The sequence below is a fragment of the Anas platyrhynchos genome, chromosome 18 (genome assembly GCF_047663525.1).
Source record: "Anas platyrhynchos isolate ZD024472 breed Pekin duck chromosome 18, IASCAAS_PekinDuck_T2T, whole genome shotgun sequence".
Classification (NCBI taxonomy): Eukaryota; Metazoa; Chordata; class Aves; order Anseriformes; family Anatidae; genus Anas; species Anas platyrhynchos.
The window spans coordinates 9,208,579-9,226,014 of record NC_092604.1 but is presented as its reverse complement, the minus strand read 5'-3'; the positions used below and the strand labels follow the sequence as shown (position 1 = coordinate 9,226,014).

Here is a 17,436-nt window from a genome sequence, read left to right as displayed (position 1 = left end):
CTTCTCCGCCTCAGCCGGCCCCGGAAGAGAGGCGGGCTCCCGTGTGGCAGCGAGGCCATGGCGGAGGTGCCGGAGGAGGTGCGGCTGTTCCTCAGGCAGCACCCGCTGCTCGGCGTGGCCGAGCCGGGCAAGGTGAGCCGGGCAGGACCCCCGAGGGGCTTGGGGAGGAGGAGAAGGGGGCCGTGAGGGGGCAGCAGGGCGGGTGAGGGGCTCGGAGCCGGGCTGCGGCCTCAGGGGTTTGTGTCAGGGGGTGAGGGCCGGCAGGAGATGGAGTTTTCTCCATCCCTGAGCAGCCCCTGCTTTCTGCCAGGTGAGGTGCAGGCTGACCGGCCACGAGCTGCCGTGCCGGCTGGCGGAGCTGCAGGCATACACCGCCGGCAAGAGGTACCAGCGGCTGGCCAGGAGCGCCCAGGAGTTCGCCTATGAGAAGTTTGAGCCCCACATAGTGCCCAGCACGAAGAACCTGTGCGTATTCTTCTTCTTGCACCTTGTGTGTCGCGCTTGGTTCAGTCTCAGACCAAGTGGCTGAGCTTTAGGGAGTTATCAAGCGCTTGCAGTTTTTGGGAAGCTGGGAAGGTCTTATCTAAAGTATTCTGTCCTTCTTGCCTTGCTTCTTTCTCTCAGACATCAGCTGTTCTGCAAGCTCACCCTCAGACACATCAACAAGTTTCCAGAGCATGTGCTCCGTCACGTCCAAGGGAAACGCTACCAGAAGGCCCTGAAAGCATGTAAGTTGGCTGACTCCATCTTCAGAAAAGCTACTTGTGTCCTTGAGCTGGTAAGATTCCAGTAGTTCTCTATGAAGAGAGGGTGTAAATTTTCTCTAGATTGATGGTAATTTACTGCAGGCGCTCCTCAGCTGGGAATATCCTAGCTGTAGGGAGCAGTTGGCCTCTTTACCAAGTACTTTGGAATATCTTTACTTGAAAGAAATGGTTCTAAAGATTCCCCTGGAGCTGGGGAGCATGTGTCCTGCACATACTCTGTGTTAACATCTTTCCCATCTTTAATGCTCCATGGTGTCACTGTTGAATGTATGAATGTGTCTTAGAGCTGGAGCTTAAAATACTTTTGAGTTGCTTTTAATATAAAGCTGGTGAGGGGCCTGGAGAGCAAGTCCTACGAGGAGCGGCTGAAGGAGCTGGGCTTGTTCAGCCTGGAGAAGAGGAGGCTCAGGGGTGACCTTATCACTCTGTATAAGTATATTAAAGGAGGCTCTAGCGAGATGGGGGTTGGCCTGTTCTCCCATGTGCCTGGTGACAGGACGAGGGGGAATGGGCTAAAGTTGCGCCAGGGGAGTTTTAGGTTAGATGTTAGGAAGAATTTCTTTACTGAAAGGGTTGTTAGACATTGGAACAGGCTGCCCAGGGAGGTGGTTGAGTCACCATCCCTGGAAGTCTTCAAAAGACGTTTAGATGTAGAACTTAGGGATATGGTTTAGTGGGGACTGTTAGTGTTAGGTCAGAGGTTGGACTCGATGATCTTGAGGTCTCTTCCAACCTAGAGATTCTGTGATTCTGTGATTCTGTAAAGTGGAGCTGGAAATAAACAGGACGCCGGTGACTGGGTAGCCTTGCTAAGTGCTGCTCAATCCCTCGCACCATTAGATGAGGAGTGCCAGAAGAAAGGGGTGGAATATGTCCCTGCCTGCTTGCGACAGAAGCAGCAACGGAGGCAGCACCCTGACGACCAAATGAATGGGAGCAGGCAGCCTCAGAGAGAGGAAGAATTCTGGGAGCCAAAGTCTCCCAGGACAGATGAGGACGGAGAGGAGACGGATGACAGTATGAGTGATCTGTACCCACGTGAGTAAGAACATCAGTACCACCTATGTCCTAAAGGGAGCCTGCCAGCTCATCTTCTCACACCTTTGTTCTGCTCCTGTCTGCTCGCATGCTGGAGACATGACTTTGATCCAGTTTGGGGGTCTTGGAGTTGGGAAAAGCTTGCCACCACTGAACATGAGTGGTTCTCGCCAAGTAATACCAGTGTGGGTCACATACGGTGTGAGGGGAGGGATACAAGATCTGCTGGGCTTTGCTTTAGGTCTCTGTGCTTGCTGTGTTTCTCAGTGAGTCTCCTGCAGCCTGGCAGGAGTTGGTAAGGCTGTCCCACTGACTCACAGCTGGAAGACACTGCCTTGCCATAGGAGAGTGGAGCTGTAAGACCCCAAAGCTGCCTGCGTGGCCCAGTTTCAAGAACTGGCCTAGTGTGAGCCCTAAGCTCATTCCTAATAAAACACCAGTGTGTTTATTACTGAAGTGTTTTGGTAGTGACACATAAATGACAGGGGCTGGAATCACCTTGTCAAATCACCTTTAAGATGTGCTGAAAGTAAAGCTAGGAGTAGGCAGAGCCTACAAGCACAAAGAACTGATCCCAAGCTATATCTTTATATTTTAGCTGAACTCTTCCCTGAAAAAAGCCCAGCAGCTCCACAAAACACAGAGGCCAGCGATGAGTTTGCAATAGACAGCGAAGAAGATGAGGCCAAGCTGAATGGGGAGAACGGTGTTGTGAAGGGTGAGGATGGTGGAAGAACAGACGTGAACAGAGCAGCTGGCAAGAGGGGAAAGGTGGGAGTCACTTTGCCGTGTGCTGCAGATGGGGAGCATGAACAGGCCTTCTGTCCTGTAGGTGTCTGTCTGAGCTATTCCTGTCTAAGAACCAGCAGAAGGTGTAAAGCTATTTGGGAGAATACATTCCCCGAGTGCCAGCCTCTGGCTTGCGTTCTGAGGTGTGAATTACTAGCAGGAAATGTTTATCCTGCCTGCTCTGAGTAGGGATGTTACTGCCTGCATAAATATCTCATCTGTGATTGAATCCTGCTGCGCAGTCGTTAACAGGGAGACTGAAGCAGGACTTGTAATCTTCTTCCCCCCACACACATGCTATCTGAACGCTTCTGAAATCTCAGGGTCCACATTTTGGAACTTTCTCTGCCTCCATTGAGGAGCTGGCCACTTTTTGCCTTTGGGTGTGCTTACAGGAGGGCATACCCTGATCCTTCAGTGTGGGAGGCAGAAAGAAGCCCCACAGTAAAGATGGATAAAGGCTCTAAGGGAACCCCTGAGAGAGGTGCTGGAGCCCTTGTAATGGTATCAAGCTGGGAGAAGGATAGGCTCCTTTCTGTGGGGAGGCTGGCACTTTATTTAAGGGAGGTGTTTGCCTGTCAGGGATGCTAACTTGTACAATATGGCCAGAAACCATCCTGGCTAGCCCTGCATTCACAGTGACTTAGAATGTGCTTGTTCAAGGAGCACGCTTTATTTCTCTTTAAGCTATTTCATGGAGGTCTGGGTTTAATGTTTAGAAGTGTTTAGATTAATTTCTTCTCTCTACAGAAACAGTCAGGCCCTCCAAGGAAAAAATTCAAGCGGTGTCATCAGAAACCCAAGAACTTCAGGAAAGCAACCAATGGCAAATAAACTTTAATGATAAAAAAACATGGCTTGAAGCCTCTTGTGTAACAATTCCAGAGCAGAAGAGTGAAGTGCTTGCCCTTAAACCTTGCTGCCCATTCCAGTTAACTGATACAGCAGGGGGAAACAGTGGGGTGGAATCAAGTTATATTCTAAAAGTCTCCAGCCATCCCCTGCTACCAAACACCAAGAATTATTACTAACATACAAGAAGCCCAGTGCTTGGATCTCTTTACGAGAAGACAACTTCCATTAGGTGGGAAAAAAGCATGCAAGGCCACTAACCAGCATTTTCAGATAGCTTAAGTGTCACCAGTCATACACTCTAAGTGGATACAAAGATGCCATTGTTTTTATTTTGATTGTTTCAAAAAAATCAAAACATTTTCAAACACAACTAAGGTACAAAATACAGCATAAAATGAGAATTTATACTTTTTTTTTCCACATAGAAAGCAAAAATATATTCAGAATTAATTCCAGAACACTTTACAGAGCCAATTGATAGCTGACATCCTGTTTCTCAGCTACTGGGGGAGGTCACTGTATTTCTGGGAGATGCACAAATACAGCAGTGTATGCAAGAAACCAGAATCTTCTGCATCAGGACTCAAAGTCCAGGTATTGCGCTGCTTAGAAATACCTTATAATGCCCTCCACCTAACTGTGCCCCTTTAGTACTAAAATATTTCTGCTGCAAGGGGCAGTATCAATTCCCTTCTCTGGGGTCTTTTGTTGGAAAGTTAACTCTTTATTTTCACAGAACAGAGGAAACTGGTTAATAGTTCAGATAGTCTGTCATCCAGCTCCTTAGTTAGACAGGACACAAAGAACAAGCTGAGGAAGCTAACTAAGGGCTACGTACAGAAATTGTTTCTACCATTCAATTTATAAATACTATGAACATCAACAGCAGTTAAGATATCTGAGAATGGCTGCCTTGATGTCTAAGACAGTTACAGGACCTGCAGTGAAGTTGAGCAAGAACATCCTGTGCTGAACATCAGGAATTGAAAGGAACAGTTTGGTTTGCTATGAAGAGACAGGCACAATTAACACTTGAGGCAAAAACCTCTCCTGCAAAATCTGTTTAGAAGAAAGCCTTCAAAGTGACCAGAACGTAAATGCTGGCTTCCTCTCACCTACCCCGCATACTGATCAGTTTTCTTCAGCAGCAGCGCATCTATTACATGGGCTACTTTTCCCTTGAAGTTGAAATCACTAGTTTAACATGAAGCAGTGCTCTTCTATTTGCTATCAGTTCTTGGCCTAGTTTTCTCACCTAAAAAGCAACCATTTAACAGAACTGTCCAGGCTAGTGTCCTTGCCAAGAAAATCTGGTAAATAGTTCCTGCTGGAAAAGTTCAGCTGAATTACTTTCTGAACAAATAGCTGAGCAGCCTTCTCAAGGGAGACAACAGTGCAAGAAATCCATGTAATGTTAGCAAGTTGGTAGGGCTCATGCTTGCTAGGAGTCTAGAATGCTCTCATGATCTTGTGAAACAGGTTCACCTACTTCACCAGCAGAGGACAAAATGCCTCCTCTGAGCAGCACTAACTAAATGTGTTCATGGCACAGAGGCTGTGGCACTGAGAGGTGAAAACAGGACCTTCCTCTCTCCTCGCTATTAAGCTGAGGAGTTCCTTCCTCTGAATATGCAAGTTACATCCCTGGCTGCTTGTTCACTGCACAGGCTTAGCGCTTGCATTCTTCAGCTATAACTGTTTTGTAATACAGCATTGAGAACTGGGACTGTACGCAGCACACAGCTGCCTTCCACACTCCTTCCCTGCACATCTCAAGTGTGGGCCAAGATGTCAGAGAGAGAGGTTTTACTCACTTCAACATCCCAGCTCTTCCACTGTTCAGTCAACTTGGGCTTTTGCAGCTGAGACTGACAGAAGTGAATCTAGGAAGCAAAGACTATAGTTTAGAAGATTGACTGCTCTCATTCTGCATGTACTGAGTACAGGGAAAAGGGGAATTTCCATGATTCTAGAGACACTTTCACCAGTAACCTGCAATTCAGATATGAGTTTGGAGCATGTATGGATGGAAGCTGGTTTAATAGCAGAAAGGAGCTTTTATTATGGAACCTGCAGCATAGCTTAGCTCCTTTTCTTGGAAATTCAGGAAGGGGCAACTCTGGGGAAAGAATGCTGAATTAAGAAGTTCTTTTGGCACAGAATTTTATCAGAATCTAGCTCTCTTTGGGAATACCTTGCCCCTTCCTTCTTGAAATAGCATAAGCAATACAGAATTTCACCTCATTCCCCTCAAGAACAGAACCGTTACAAGTTAGAAAACCCTCTCCCTTTTCTTACCTAGGAGAGGATATAGCTACTTTCAGTGTTTTCTTTTTGCCATCTATTTGGGTGCAGGAAAGACCTCCCCCCCCCCTTTTTTTTTTTTTTTAAATAAAAGAAGAGTTACAGGCCCCCTGAGCAGCAAAATAACAGTGAGTTCTTTTGATGCTGCTTTCCACCTTGATAAGCAATGCTATAACCAGCAGTGGAACTCCTTATACACAAGATAGAGTTCTGATGAGGGTGAGAAAGGGGATCCACTTTTTCAGTTATAGCTAAAACCCAACAGCACACCAAATGATACAGCTGTATCTGCTCACAGTACTTCAAATTTTAAAACACTGCTGACATTGAAGACAGCAACCGTTCTATTGCAACTCACTGAAGCCTCAGCAAAATGCAGGTTCATTGGGTTAGTTCCAAATCTATAAAGTTAGAACAATAAGCCTAGGCAACATTCCTTGAAGAAATAAGGTTTTATCTATTGTATTACTGGTGCCACTGTAAATCAAATTCAAAACATCTGTGCCTTTAATAGGAAGGGGACATGTATGTGTAAAATGCTGGCAGTTTTTGTTGAATCCATACTTTGAATCCGTATTTTGAGAATCAGTTCTGGACTTAATATGCTATGTCCCAAAAGTGTTGCTACTCCTGTTACCACTCTTTCTTTTTCTCATCCATGGAGACTCCGCCAGGACCCAGTGCAACCACGAGGAGGAGCCCTCCAATTACAGACATGGTCTGGAAGAAATCGTATTTGAGGAAGTCATGCATGGGCTTGTAGGCTGGAATGGTCCAGAAGGCATTGAAGTAGATGTTTATGCCAAACAGCCAGATGACTAGAGTCAAGGCAGCCAGCTTAGTCTTGAAGCCAATTGCCACCAAGATAATCAGGGCTGTGCCCACGATGTTCTGCAGAATCTGCAGGGAGGAAGAAAAAAGTGAAAACAAACCAACAAAACACCAAAAACCAGAACAACCCACCAACAAACCAAACAAGCTTACATGTGGTTCTTAAATGGATACACAGACAACAGAACAGGGCACCAGTAAACAGTTCAGTTCATCAGAACCAGTTGTCAGATGATCTAACAACTTTTTAAAATGTTAATTCAATTAAAAAAAGTGACAAATGAGCAGCAATGAGTAAGCCCTACAGCCAACCTGGGAGCTGATACTGTATTTCAGTTCCTTAACCCATGCTTTTCTACTCAAGATACTTACAGAGAAGAAGTTCATATCAAAATGCAGCAGTGTCATGAACATGAGGACCAGCAGCACACGGCCCCCGAGCTGCATGTATTGTTTAGGAGAGCTTTCCCGCATGGTGGGGACACCAGCGAACATGCTCTTCCCCTCTGAGCGTGACTCAGCCAAAAGCAGCAGCAAGCCTCCCCCAAGGGCAAGGTTCCTATGGGAAAGACAGAAATAGAAGAATTTTTTTAAAATTATCATTTGCACTGAACTACAGTTAGTCCTACTCAGTTTTAGCTCAGTAAGAGTCTGCATGTTAGTGAGAAGTGACCTCCTCTGTACCCTGCACTGTCTGCATTAGAATTCACAGCCGAAACGGCAGCATTGTACACAACGCTGGTGTACACAAGTCTGTGTAGACACATGCAGCCCGCCAGAGAAGTCTGGCACCCGCAGCTCAGACAGTTGCTTAGCATCTGTTACATCACGAATTTTGCTGTACTGAAGTTATTCTGTACCTCTGATTTAGCCATATGTGCCAAAGTAGTCCAGAGGTTGCTTTGAGAAAACAGACCAGCAGTACTGCTAGAAGTTACACATTTACAGGGTTGTAGTAAGCCCAGAGTACGGATCTTGTGCTGCCCCCTGCCCTCCCCTCAGAGGAGAGGGGTAAAAAGGTAACAGCCATCACTTGGGATTTGACAAGGAAGTTCATTTTCAATAACCCCATCCTCTACTTCAGAAAGGTGATATGGATTTAAATCCCAGAAACCATTCCAATATCTAAATGTTTCAGTTTCCTCAGAAAATGGTTTCAGTCACACATAAGCACAGTTGCTATTTTAACCATTTAGGAAATAGCAACTCACTGATCCAATCCAGACAGCTGCACCTGAGCTCTCAAAGAGGTAGGTAGCAGAAGCACTTAGATCTTAGTGGGTTAGGATTAGTCTTTTCCTTCTACAGTACTGAACCTGCTGTTTAACTCACTGTACCTTTTGTATTTTATTTTTTTTTAGGTGCTCTAATATTTAATAGAAGTGTGTAATTGGTAAAATCTTTCTAGTAAATGCTCTGTACAAAGATAATTTCCCTCTGTAAAGGAGTGGCTATTACAGACAAAAGCTATCATTCTATTTTGAAAGAACTATGTAGGCATACCTCATCAAGAACTTCAGGTCCCATAGAATGCTATATGCAATAGTCTAGACAAAGAACAAGAGAAGTTAATTAACACCATGCAAGTTGCAATGAAGTTCAGAACGTTATGATCTCAAACCTCACTATCCATAGCAGAAGTCAATTACAAGTACATTGTACTGAAAGAAACAAGCTAAGTTACACCAGCATGGTCCTATGAGTCAGCGTAAAACAGGGAATAGAATCCAGAATTTCCCTTGTTTCAGCCCCCACAAAAACGCATCTGTTTTAGACAGGAAGTATTCTATTTAGTCAGGCTTCTTTGTGATGGGGACTGGAAGAGGCTTTCGGAAGAGTTCCCAGGCCTTGGCCTTCAGCATGCAGCTATAAGCCCCACATTTGGTATGTTACTGACATATAGGTAAATTGCAAGTTACTTCTCCTAAATTTGTCAAGGTCATAAATAGCAAATCAACATCTCCAGCTGACTAACTGCAGTTACATCCAAGGATCTATCAGGCACATCAAAAGAACAGGAAAAAATAGTTCAATGTCACTGAGGACTGGCATTAGGCCAGGCCAGAAAGAAATTCTGGGTATTTGAATATGCTGGTCATATTGTGGCTAAGAGAAAAGATTTGAAAGACATGGTTTAGAAGGTCTGAAGACTTAAGCCTCCTACCTGTAATGCTATAATTCCAAACAGTCCAAAGCAGGCATATTGCACAAAGTTCCTACTCAGCACCAGGATGCAGCCGCCTGAGTTGGGGAAATTGAACACAGTTACACTTCTGGCTTGCACAGGAAAAGATGCTGCAGGAATTCTAACATGTTTTGAACTGAGCAGAATCAGATTTCTTTCAACTGTGCTACAGAGAGTCAGGCAGGAACTTTTAATGGAACATTGGCACAAGTCAGTTTGGGAACTGAGAAGTTCTAGTGCATGTTTGAAAAAATTTGTAATTCCAGAAGTATCTTTTATTTCACAAAGAGTAAACATACACTGAATGTAGTCCCTAGCACACAGACCCACAGAGTAGCTATAAGCATTAAAGTATTAAAAGAAGTTACAAAGAAACTCAACTAATCATGGGGGGATTTTTTTTTTTTTTTTTAATATATTTTATTAGTGATAAACTGCTAGGACAAACATGCTGTACTCTTGCTGGGCTAAACCCAGCCACAAGGAATGAAGTTCACAGAGCAATTAAGAACAACAAATTTGGGACTTAATATAATTTTACCTCTCCATTTTTGATACTCTAGCTTCACTTAGCACTTACACTGGGATTATTTTGATTCCTGGGCTTTGACTCTCTGAAACAGACACCTCTCTTGTGGCTGCAGCGTACCAATTGCAGGGTAGAACACTAACACTGAAATTAATCCCCATAAAAACAGGAGGCTGAGAAAGTCTTAGCTCTGCCCCACTTAAGAAAATGAGTATTTTATTCAGAAAACTTAGGGGTTGTGGGTGTGTTTATATATGTATGTACAGAACTGAAAACAGACTGCCCTAATGGACTCCTGGTATCTCTGACTCACGGTGTCACCAGAAGTTCTCAGACTATTTCCAAGAAAGACTGAGGCAGGTCAATTAAGAATTCTCTTCATTCAGCCCACATAGTACTATCAGTTCAAAGCTATCAATGGCTATTGAGAAATCAGTGAAGCGTCCCATGCTTACATGATTCACAGTGCTTACATGAGCCAGGGGTGGCAGACACACTGGAGTGCTCTGACATCCACCTTAACAGCCTTAGAGCCACTTACTCAGCTGTCCGAAGAGATTTATGAACACAAAGATGGAGGCCAGGAAATAGCCACAGTTCCACGTTCCATCAATGTAATCCCTCTGTTCACTCCACTGGAACCACATGCGGATGCCATCCTCCAGGAAGGTGCTGATCAGGCACAGGCGGGCCACGTGGGGGAGGTACTGCTTCGTCACCCTCAGGAACTATGGGGACAGACAGCACAGTTAGCAGGAAAAGGCAGGACAGAGGGCAAGGGGGAACTCAAGGCACAGGAGATCATTGGAGATCCATGCACTCCCCAGACTCCGAGGTCAGCAGCTCTCATGCACACAGGGTCAACAACATCTACAGAGGAACAAGGATTTAATGAAGTTTTCCTTCACTCCAGTTTCAGAACACGTGGGAGAGGTGGGGGAATCTGGTTTTCATGCGCTACCTGAAGAGCTTTTTGGACAAGAACTTGGAAAGCAGAATCCTGCAGCACCTTTCTGTGCAACAGGAACTGTGTTTTGATGGAGCTCTTACTAGATGAAGGCTGACCTTGGTTTTAGTTTGCCTCAGTTTCATGTTACAGCTCAACTGATCCATCAGATAGCCGGGAGCTGAAAGGGCAATCCTACTCCCACCCACATGCTCAGGCACTCAACACCCTGTAACAAACTGATTCAGGGAGTGAGGCTGACAGAAGGTTAACCCTAGAAAGATTAAAAAACTTTAATAAGCTTTCTGACAAGCTAGTTCCCTCTAGCAGATCTTAAAAGCACCAGTGCAAAGCATGTGTCTGTGTGCAGAACCTCACTCTTGAGCAACAGCTATTAGTTCAGCGCAGTTGGTACACAAAATTGCACCTTGTGCATACACAGTTCCTACTTTCATTAAAAACAGCCTCCTGTGCAGAAATAAATTAGGCATTTACATATTCTATTTAGTAGTTAGAAATAAATTATACTGTAGAACAAATGCTGAGCCTTAGTTCTTGAGAATGCAAGTTGCATCTGGTTCCCCCAGATTCTGAAGAACAAATACATCATGGCCAAATAGCGCCCAGACTAGCACACCCTGTAGGACCAAGGGGTGCACAGGAAGATATGCTGCATCTGGAGTGTAACAAGTACTCAATCCTGCCAGTTTCCTGAATGGCACTGGTTATTATTTCATGGGAACTCTCTCTAGGATGCACGTTGCCACAGAGTGGCCCACCACCCATGCTGGTTTGGCTTAGCCACATCACCAGAAAGCCACATTTAGAGCCAGTGGGGGTTGCCATGTAGGCAAGTGCAATCTACTAAGTAACAGACAAATTTAATCTAAAACTAGCTTTAGGAGATTAAACAGCAAGGTTCTACCTTCAAACAACAGCAGCAGTTTAGGCAGGCTGGCACTTGTAGAAGTGAATGCCCACATTACACTGTTTCATACCGTTTTTGTGATATTAGACACTTAAGCATGAAAAGGAGGTGGGAAAAGCCACATGAACACAGGCATTTGCCAGACAAGGCTGAACACCACCAAAACAAATTATCAGAAACACCACAATCTTTCTTTCATAACTCTGTATTTCTGTCCTTTGTGTTGACAGCACAGCTAATAAGCTTATTTCTGGGCACCTTTTTTTTTGTGGCTCTGGAAGTGTTCACTATATATAGGAGTATAGGGAAGGGACACTAAAGCCATTTCTGGAAGTGTTTTCTTGTCACAGTAATCAGTAAGTACTAAAGGCTGTTTCAAATCCTATGCAAATGAAAAGCTTTGCTTACTGTGTAACCGAAGATTATCACAAGAAAAAAAATGCAGCAAACACGCTTAACAGTTAATAGCAGAACAAACTACACCAGTTGCACTGCATGCAGACAGAGTCTAAGGGTCAAGATTCAAGTCAATCAAGTGCATATTAAGTGCAGCTGTACTCTGACTCAGGGCTGCCACTTCAGGCTTTTTAAAACCATATTAATAGTTGGATGAATGACTCAGAAGAAAATTTGTGATCTTTGTCACTGGAGGAGATACGCATCTTGTTTTACAGCTTTTTCTCCTTCATTTCACTGTGTTTGGACAGCTTGAGGCAAGGAATGCTACAGATAGTTTGGAAATAGTACAAAAAAAGTGAAGAGGTAATAGTGTGCCCTTGCCAAGATGCAGAACAGGCAACTTTAGTCTAGACAGGTGAAGGAAAGAAAGGAAATGCAAGAGGACAGGGGCTGAGCATCTGTAGGAAAAGGTTAAAAAAGACACTGCTGCAGAAAGCCAGAAAAAAAAGCAGCAAGCATTATAGATGGTATCTACTTCCAAGCCTCATCTCTGTGGCTTTTGAAGATGAGATCAGCTTACATGACCCACTTCCCTTTCCCTGAAAGGAAGGGGCTGCCAACAGCCTAGGTGAGGAGCCAAAAAAGGCATTTAACATTTACCTGTTCTCATGGCTTACAGAGGGAATGTAATGCCATCTATTAAACGTGTGTGAGCATCCAATCAGCTGGCGACAAGTCAGAAGGACCGAGGCCTACAGCAGCTGCAGTGCTCAGCAACCTTATCAGGACACAGACCATCTCTGGGCATCCATAACTCACGTAGCTGCCTTTGTTTAGCTACACACAAGCCAAAACCTTTAAGCCTCAGCAAGCATAAAGCAAGTTAGTTTCAGAAACAGACTGCATGAAAGAGAAAAGACCAAAAGAGACTGGTCAGAGATCAGAAAGAGAGGAAGCCAACAGTTACACAATAACAAGAACATAACAGACACCAAACGATTTTTGAGGTTAATGAATTTAGGCACTGAATCACCCAAATAATTCAGGCTTAGGGCAGAGTAACCAAAAAGAAACAGGAGGTCCCTGGAAGTGGGACTGAACTGATAGGATCAGAACTGCTGGTTCAGTCCCTACACATCATCAGCGACGTGTGGCTCGAAACATTGCACTTTGAGCCTACTTCCTACACCTATGATTCATGGGGTAAAAGCAGCACATGTGAAACTTTGCAGCAGGTAGCTGCAGCTGGTAAACACATCCAGATGATCCACAGGACTCAAAGTGCACACTCTGCTACACACAGTGTGCTTCAGCCAAAATCAAGCGTGGAGACAGACAGAGGTGACCGTGTTCAAACTCATGTTGTGAAGTAATCGGGTGGCTTACTCTGTTCTGGGCTCTGCATCAATTCTTGGCACACACTGCCTCCTCGCAAGAGAAAAGGTAACAAAATACCAAAGCAAAACTATCTGAAAGAAGAACAGCTGGTTTGGCACTGGCGGTCAGGTCATTAACATGCACCAGAGGGGCTTTGTGTTGCCACTTCCCCTCTAATGGGATTAGGAGGGCAAAGATAGATTTAAATGCTCCTCTTAGTTTAATAAGCAAAGATGCACAAGAGGATCCGCGGAAACCTAAATAGCCTCTGCTCAAGATCTTTTTTGAAAAGCAGTCTTGAAATATTCAAACCTAGAAAAGAAGTCCACCCAAAGAGACAGGATGAAATGATCCTGTTTTGACTCTTACAGTTTCTAAAATATCCCACCTACAACAGTCCCAAATTTGTAAGGGACTCAAGCCCATTTTGATGGAAGTGGACATCATAACGCAGAATACACTTCCCAAGTTGGGATATTTCACTGTCACGCAGGTGTATTTTGTAAAGGAAATGAACACATGCACTGGGGAGGTAGGGCTCCATGCAAAAAACTCCCTTTCCTCCAGATTTCATTTATGAATGTGATTTTACCAAACTTAGAAGTACTCTGAAGATCAGAATCACAGAATGCTTTGGGTTGGAAGGGACCTTACAAATTATTTAATCCCAACCCCCTGCCATGGGCAAGGCCACCTCCCACTAGAGCAGGTTGCCCAAAGCCCCATCCAACCTGGCTTTAAACACTTCCAGGCGTGGGGCATCCACAGCTTCTCTGGTTGTTAAGACTGGGCCAAAGTCCAAACAGAGAAGCCTTTTTCCTCATGTATGTATGTTCCTGAATCAGTGAAATGATCATAGTAATAAACAGCAGTCTGCTAAAATACACAGAAAACTCTTCTACAGAACTCTGTGTGTTTAGAGCCTCTGATAAGGTTCTGTTTGAAGTACCTAGCTTTTATTTGGTTAAGGGATTGCTTTGCTCTTGGAAAAGCAGAGAGCTCTAGCAGGTACCAGTTACTCTCCGGAGCAGGATGCTCAAACCCTCTGGCCAAGAACGAATTTTTCCTTTTGCTGGCCTGCATATATCCACCTAATGACTACAAGGACAGCAGCACCCATCACACCGGGCTAACTGATGTCTGCAAGTTGTCTATGTAGCCTCAGTAGTGAGAACACTGCTCTCATTATTTCAAAAAGAAAAAGAGAGCTCTGACCCCCCCGAACATTTCTGGGATCCCAATCAGGCTTTTAATTGTGATAAGATTTCTCACAAGAATGCTTTTCACTTCTAAGTCATATTTTATAACAATTCCCTTTTCCAAAAGGCTATTCAATCAAATTTTTAGAATGGGATTTCTTAGTCACATATTGCATTTTGCTATCGCTCTTCATGGTAAGAGTCTTTCCCAGTCTTAGAGGAATAAGCTGTATTGGTTTATAATGATACAGGACCAGTGTATTGACATGACTTTAAGCTAGAGTTTCCAAATTCTGTTCCTTAATACTAAACACAAAGGTCAGGCTAGAAATGAAATGTTTTCTTCTCCCTTCTGTTATCTGCAAAATAGGATACAGAGATGTTAGAATTGGCTTAACAACATGCACCAGAATTTATGTTGGAAAAACTAAATAAAACCCCCAGAGTCTGGTTTTTCCCCCTTACAATCCTCTCACTGCAGTACAATGACTCAATGTCTCATTGCATTTTTGTCCACTTTTTTTTAGAATGGCAGAAATACCAGGCACCCACATTCCTAAAGTGTATTACAGACATTAGAAAAGTTGCTTGAGATTTGCTCCCTCTTACAGGGATTACAGAAGAAAGGCAGCCAGTTCTCTAACTTAAACAATCACTACAGCTATTTGCAGTACGATAGTGTCAGCAGTATACCATGACTGCACTGAAGAGCTTAACATGGAATATTTTAGCAAGGATCACTAAATAACATGCCTAACCTCTAGGTATAGAAGCTATTTAATTGATAATACTAGGCTGGTATTACAAGGGAGTGTTTAAAAACAAGCAATGCATGCAGTGGTGGCATCATTCTGATGCAAGATCGTTATCTCTTTGCACTGTACATCAACCCCACTTTAAAAGATTTTAGCAGCTTTTTCCACCCCTTTTAATAGGTAATAAGCTGCCTCCTCCCAAACCTGCAAGACCACCCCACAACATCCTTTGTGGCAATCCTCAGGAACTGCCAACAGCAGCTCAAAGAGCAGAGCAGCTCCCCAGACTTACTGTGCACCTGCAAGCTACAAACAGATGCCAGAGCCCAGCTAAATTACTGGCTAGTTTTCATCACAAGTGATCTCACCACCTTGGTGTCACCCCCAGTCCTGTACTCCAACCACTCCGTTGCACCAGAGCTGGTGCCCGTTTGACCTATACAATGAGAAGCGAACCAACAGCAAATTAACCTTCACATTCTCTCAACCAGTTCAGCTTCCCAGTCTGGTGATAGGTGAGTGCTTGTGTGAGAGAAGGAAAGTGGAACATAGCCTTGGGAAAAGTAGAACAATCCCTGTCAGGGACAGCCAGCTGTCAGGCACACTTAGCTGCTGTGTAAGGCCAGGTCCTGGTACTCTACTCCACTCGGCTGGATAATTCACCTGTGGATTAGTAGCCACTTGTTACTACCTCATGGGAGACTTAATACGTTTCCCCACAGGGCTTTGATGTTACAGAAAGCAAGGTGACCAATGCAAACACATCCAGGTCACACAACAGCAGTTGTCCAGCTTCACTATCTCCAACTTCATCAAGGGGAGTTCCAGTTCAACTTCAATCCAGATGTTTTAAGTGTTTTTTATCTGATGTGAACTAAGTTTTCATAATGCTAAGCATTAACTTTGCAATATATATACCAAGGGTAATTGGTTGGTAAGTCCCTTTACTCCTACAGTGGTGCGATACTGAGTTTTAGCAACAGACAGAACTGAAAGCAGCTGATTGAGCAAGGCAGCCATTTGGAGCCAGACTTATCTGAGGAATATCTTAGTTACTTGAAGAGCCATGGAAGTTGTTTTGCAATCTGATGAATAAGTGCATGCAAATACCCCAAATTCTGTGACTAAGGTAAAGACGCGTCTTTAAATAGTATGTGGCCAAGCACAAATAAACCTGTGCCACTTAAAACTCATCTCATGAGGAAGCAAACTGTGTTTTTGCTAGACAAAAGAGCTTTCACTACTATGGAAAAAAAATGGGGTTTTAGAGGCATCTAGAAATAGTCACACAGGAATAAATAGAGGGGTGTTATAAAAAGGTCAGGACAAACAGTGCAATTTTTGGCAAGTGACTTGAACACTAGTTCAAGTCAAGATAGCTTAATTTCTCATTTAAAATGAGAGAGGACAAGGTAAATAGAGGCTGACAAAAATGATCAGGACACTCCTTGAACTGATTTCTCCCACATGCCACAAGAAGCTCTGGCTCTAAAATGAGGCGCCCATCTGGGAGCAGGCAGGGAGCACCAAACAGGTTTTCCCAGGGAGATTTGCGGTGGCAGCAGCACAGCCCCCTCAGAGGGGAGTGTTGCTCTGCTTCAGCAGTTGAAATGGCAAAACCAGGCAGAATAAGGTTTTTTTCCAAAGAACTTGATAAAGTATGATTAGATGTTACCTCTGGTTTTCAATGATATGAATCACCATGACGATGAAGATCTTCCTACCACCACCACATTAACTACTTACGCTCACAATACCCCTGCTTTGATATGTGACGATAACACGTTATAAACCTTCATTTCACAGCAAAACCCACAACCACCTCTATAAAAATGACCACACAGAGGGGGTAAAACGATCCCAGCTTGCCTGCTCTCCTTTCACCCCAATTTTAAGCACACCCCCCCGGCGCTGGCAGGCCTCTCCCACCTCATTTCTGGGCTCCCCCCAGGAAGGGCTGGGCACTTCCCCCCCCCTCAACCCCCACCCAGACCCCTTCAACCCCCCACCCCTTACCACACCCCCCCCTCACCCAGGGGGCGAGGGAACGAGCAGGACTCACCCCTTTTTCCCTTACCACGAATCCCCCAACCCCTCAGGACTCCCCCCCCCAGCCCCCAACCCCCAACCGCGCCTCAGGAGCGCGGCGCCCCCCTGGGCCCCCCCCCAGCCGCCATCTCCAGGCCCGGCCTCACCCTGAGGGCACACACACACACACACACACACACACACACACACACAAAGAGCCCCCCCACCTGGTCCGCGAAGTCCTCAGCGGTGCTCATGATGTCGTTCTGACCCATGGCGGCGAAGCAAGGCGGGCAGGGGCCGGTTGCTACGCGCCTGAGGGGAATGGGGGGGGGCCCGGCCTGACTGAGGGGAGGGGGGGAGCTGAGGGCCGGGCCCGGCCGCACCGCGCCGCTCGGCTGCTGCTGCTGCCACGTAGGCCAGCTCTTAAAGGGGCCGCGCGGGCGGCAGCGCCGGCGCAAGCCGGGCGAATGGGAGAGGGCGGCCCGAGGGGCCCCGCCCTTCCC

The 17,436-nt window shown here is 45.2% G+C and overlaps 2 protein-coding genes across 2 annotated transcripts; one reads left to right on the top strand and one right to left on the bottom strand.

Moving 5' to 3' along the window:
- Position 1: 1 nt before the first annotated feature.
- SURF2 (surfeit 2) lies at positions 2 to 5,834 on the top strand. The gene is made up of 6 exons (XM_027470726.3): positions 2 to 132; positions 311 to 465; positions 625 to 728; positions 1,608 to 1,805; positions 2,404 to 2,576; positions 3,345 to 5,834. Exons 1-6 carry the CDS (start codon positions 58 to 60, stop codon positions 3,426 to 3,428), a joined length of 789 nt encoding a protein of 262 aa, XP_027326527.3. The 5' UTR covers positions 2 to 57; the 3' UTR covers positions 3,429 to 5,834.
- SURF4 (surfeit 4) lies at positions 3,753 to 17,373 on the bottom strand. The gene is made up of 6 exons (XM_027470723.3): positions 17,158 to 17,373; positions 9,840 to 10,026; positions 8,749 to 8,825; positions 8,088 to 8,131; positions 6,957 to 7,143; positions 3,753 to 6,653 (listed from the first exon to the last, which is right to left on the bottom strand). Exons 1-6 carry the CDS (start codon positions 17,203 to 17,205, stop codon positions 6,387 to 6,389), a joined length of 810 nt encoding a protein of 269 aa, XP_027326524.1. The 5' UTR covers positions 17,206 to 17,373; the 3' UTR covers positions 3,753 to 6,386.
- Between the last annotated feature and the right edge of the window lie 63 nt (positions 17,374 to 17,436).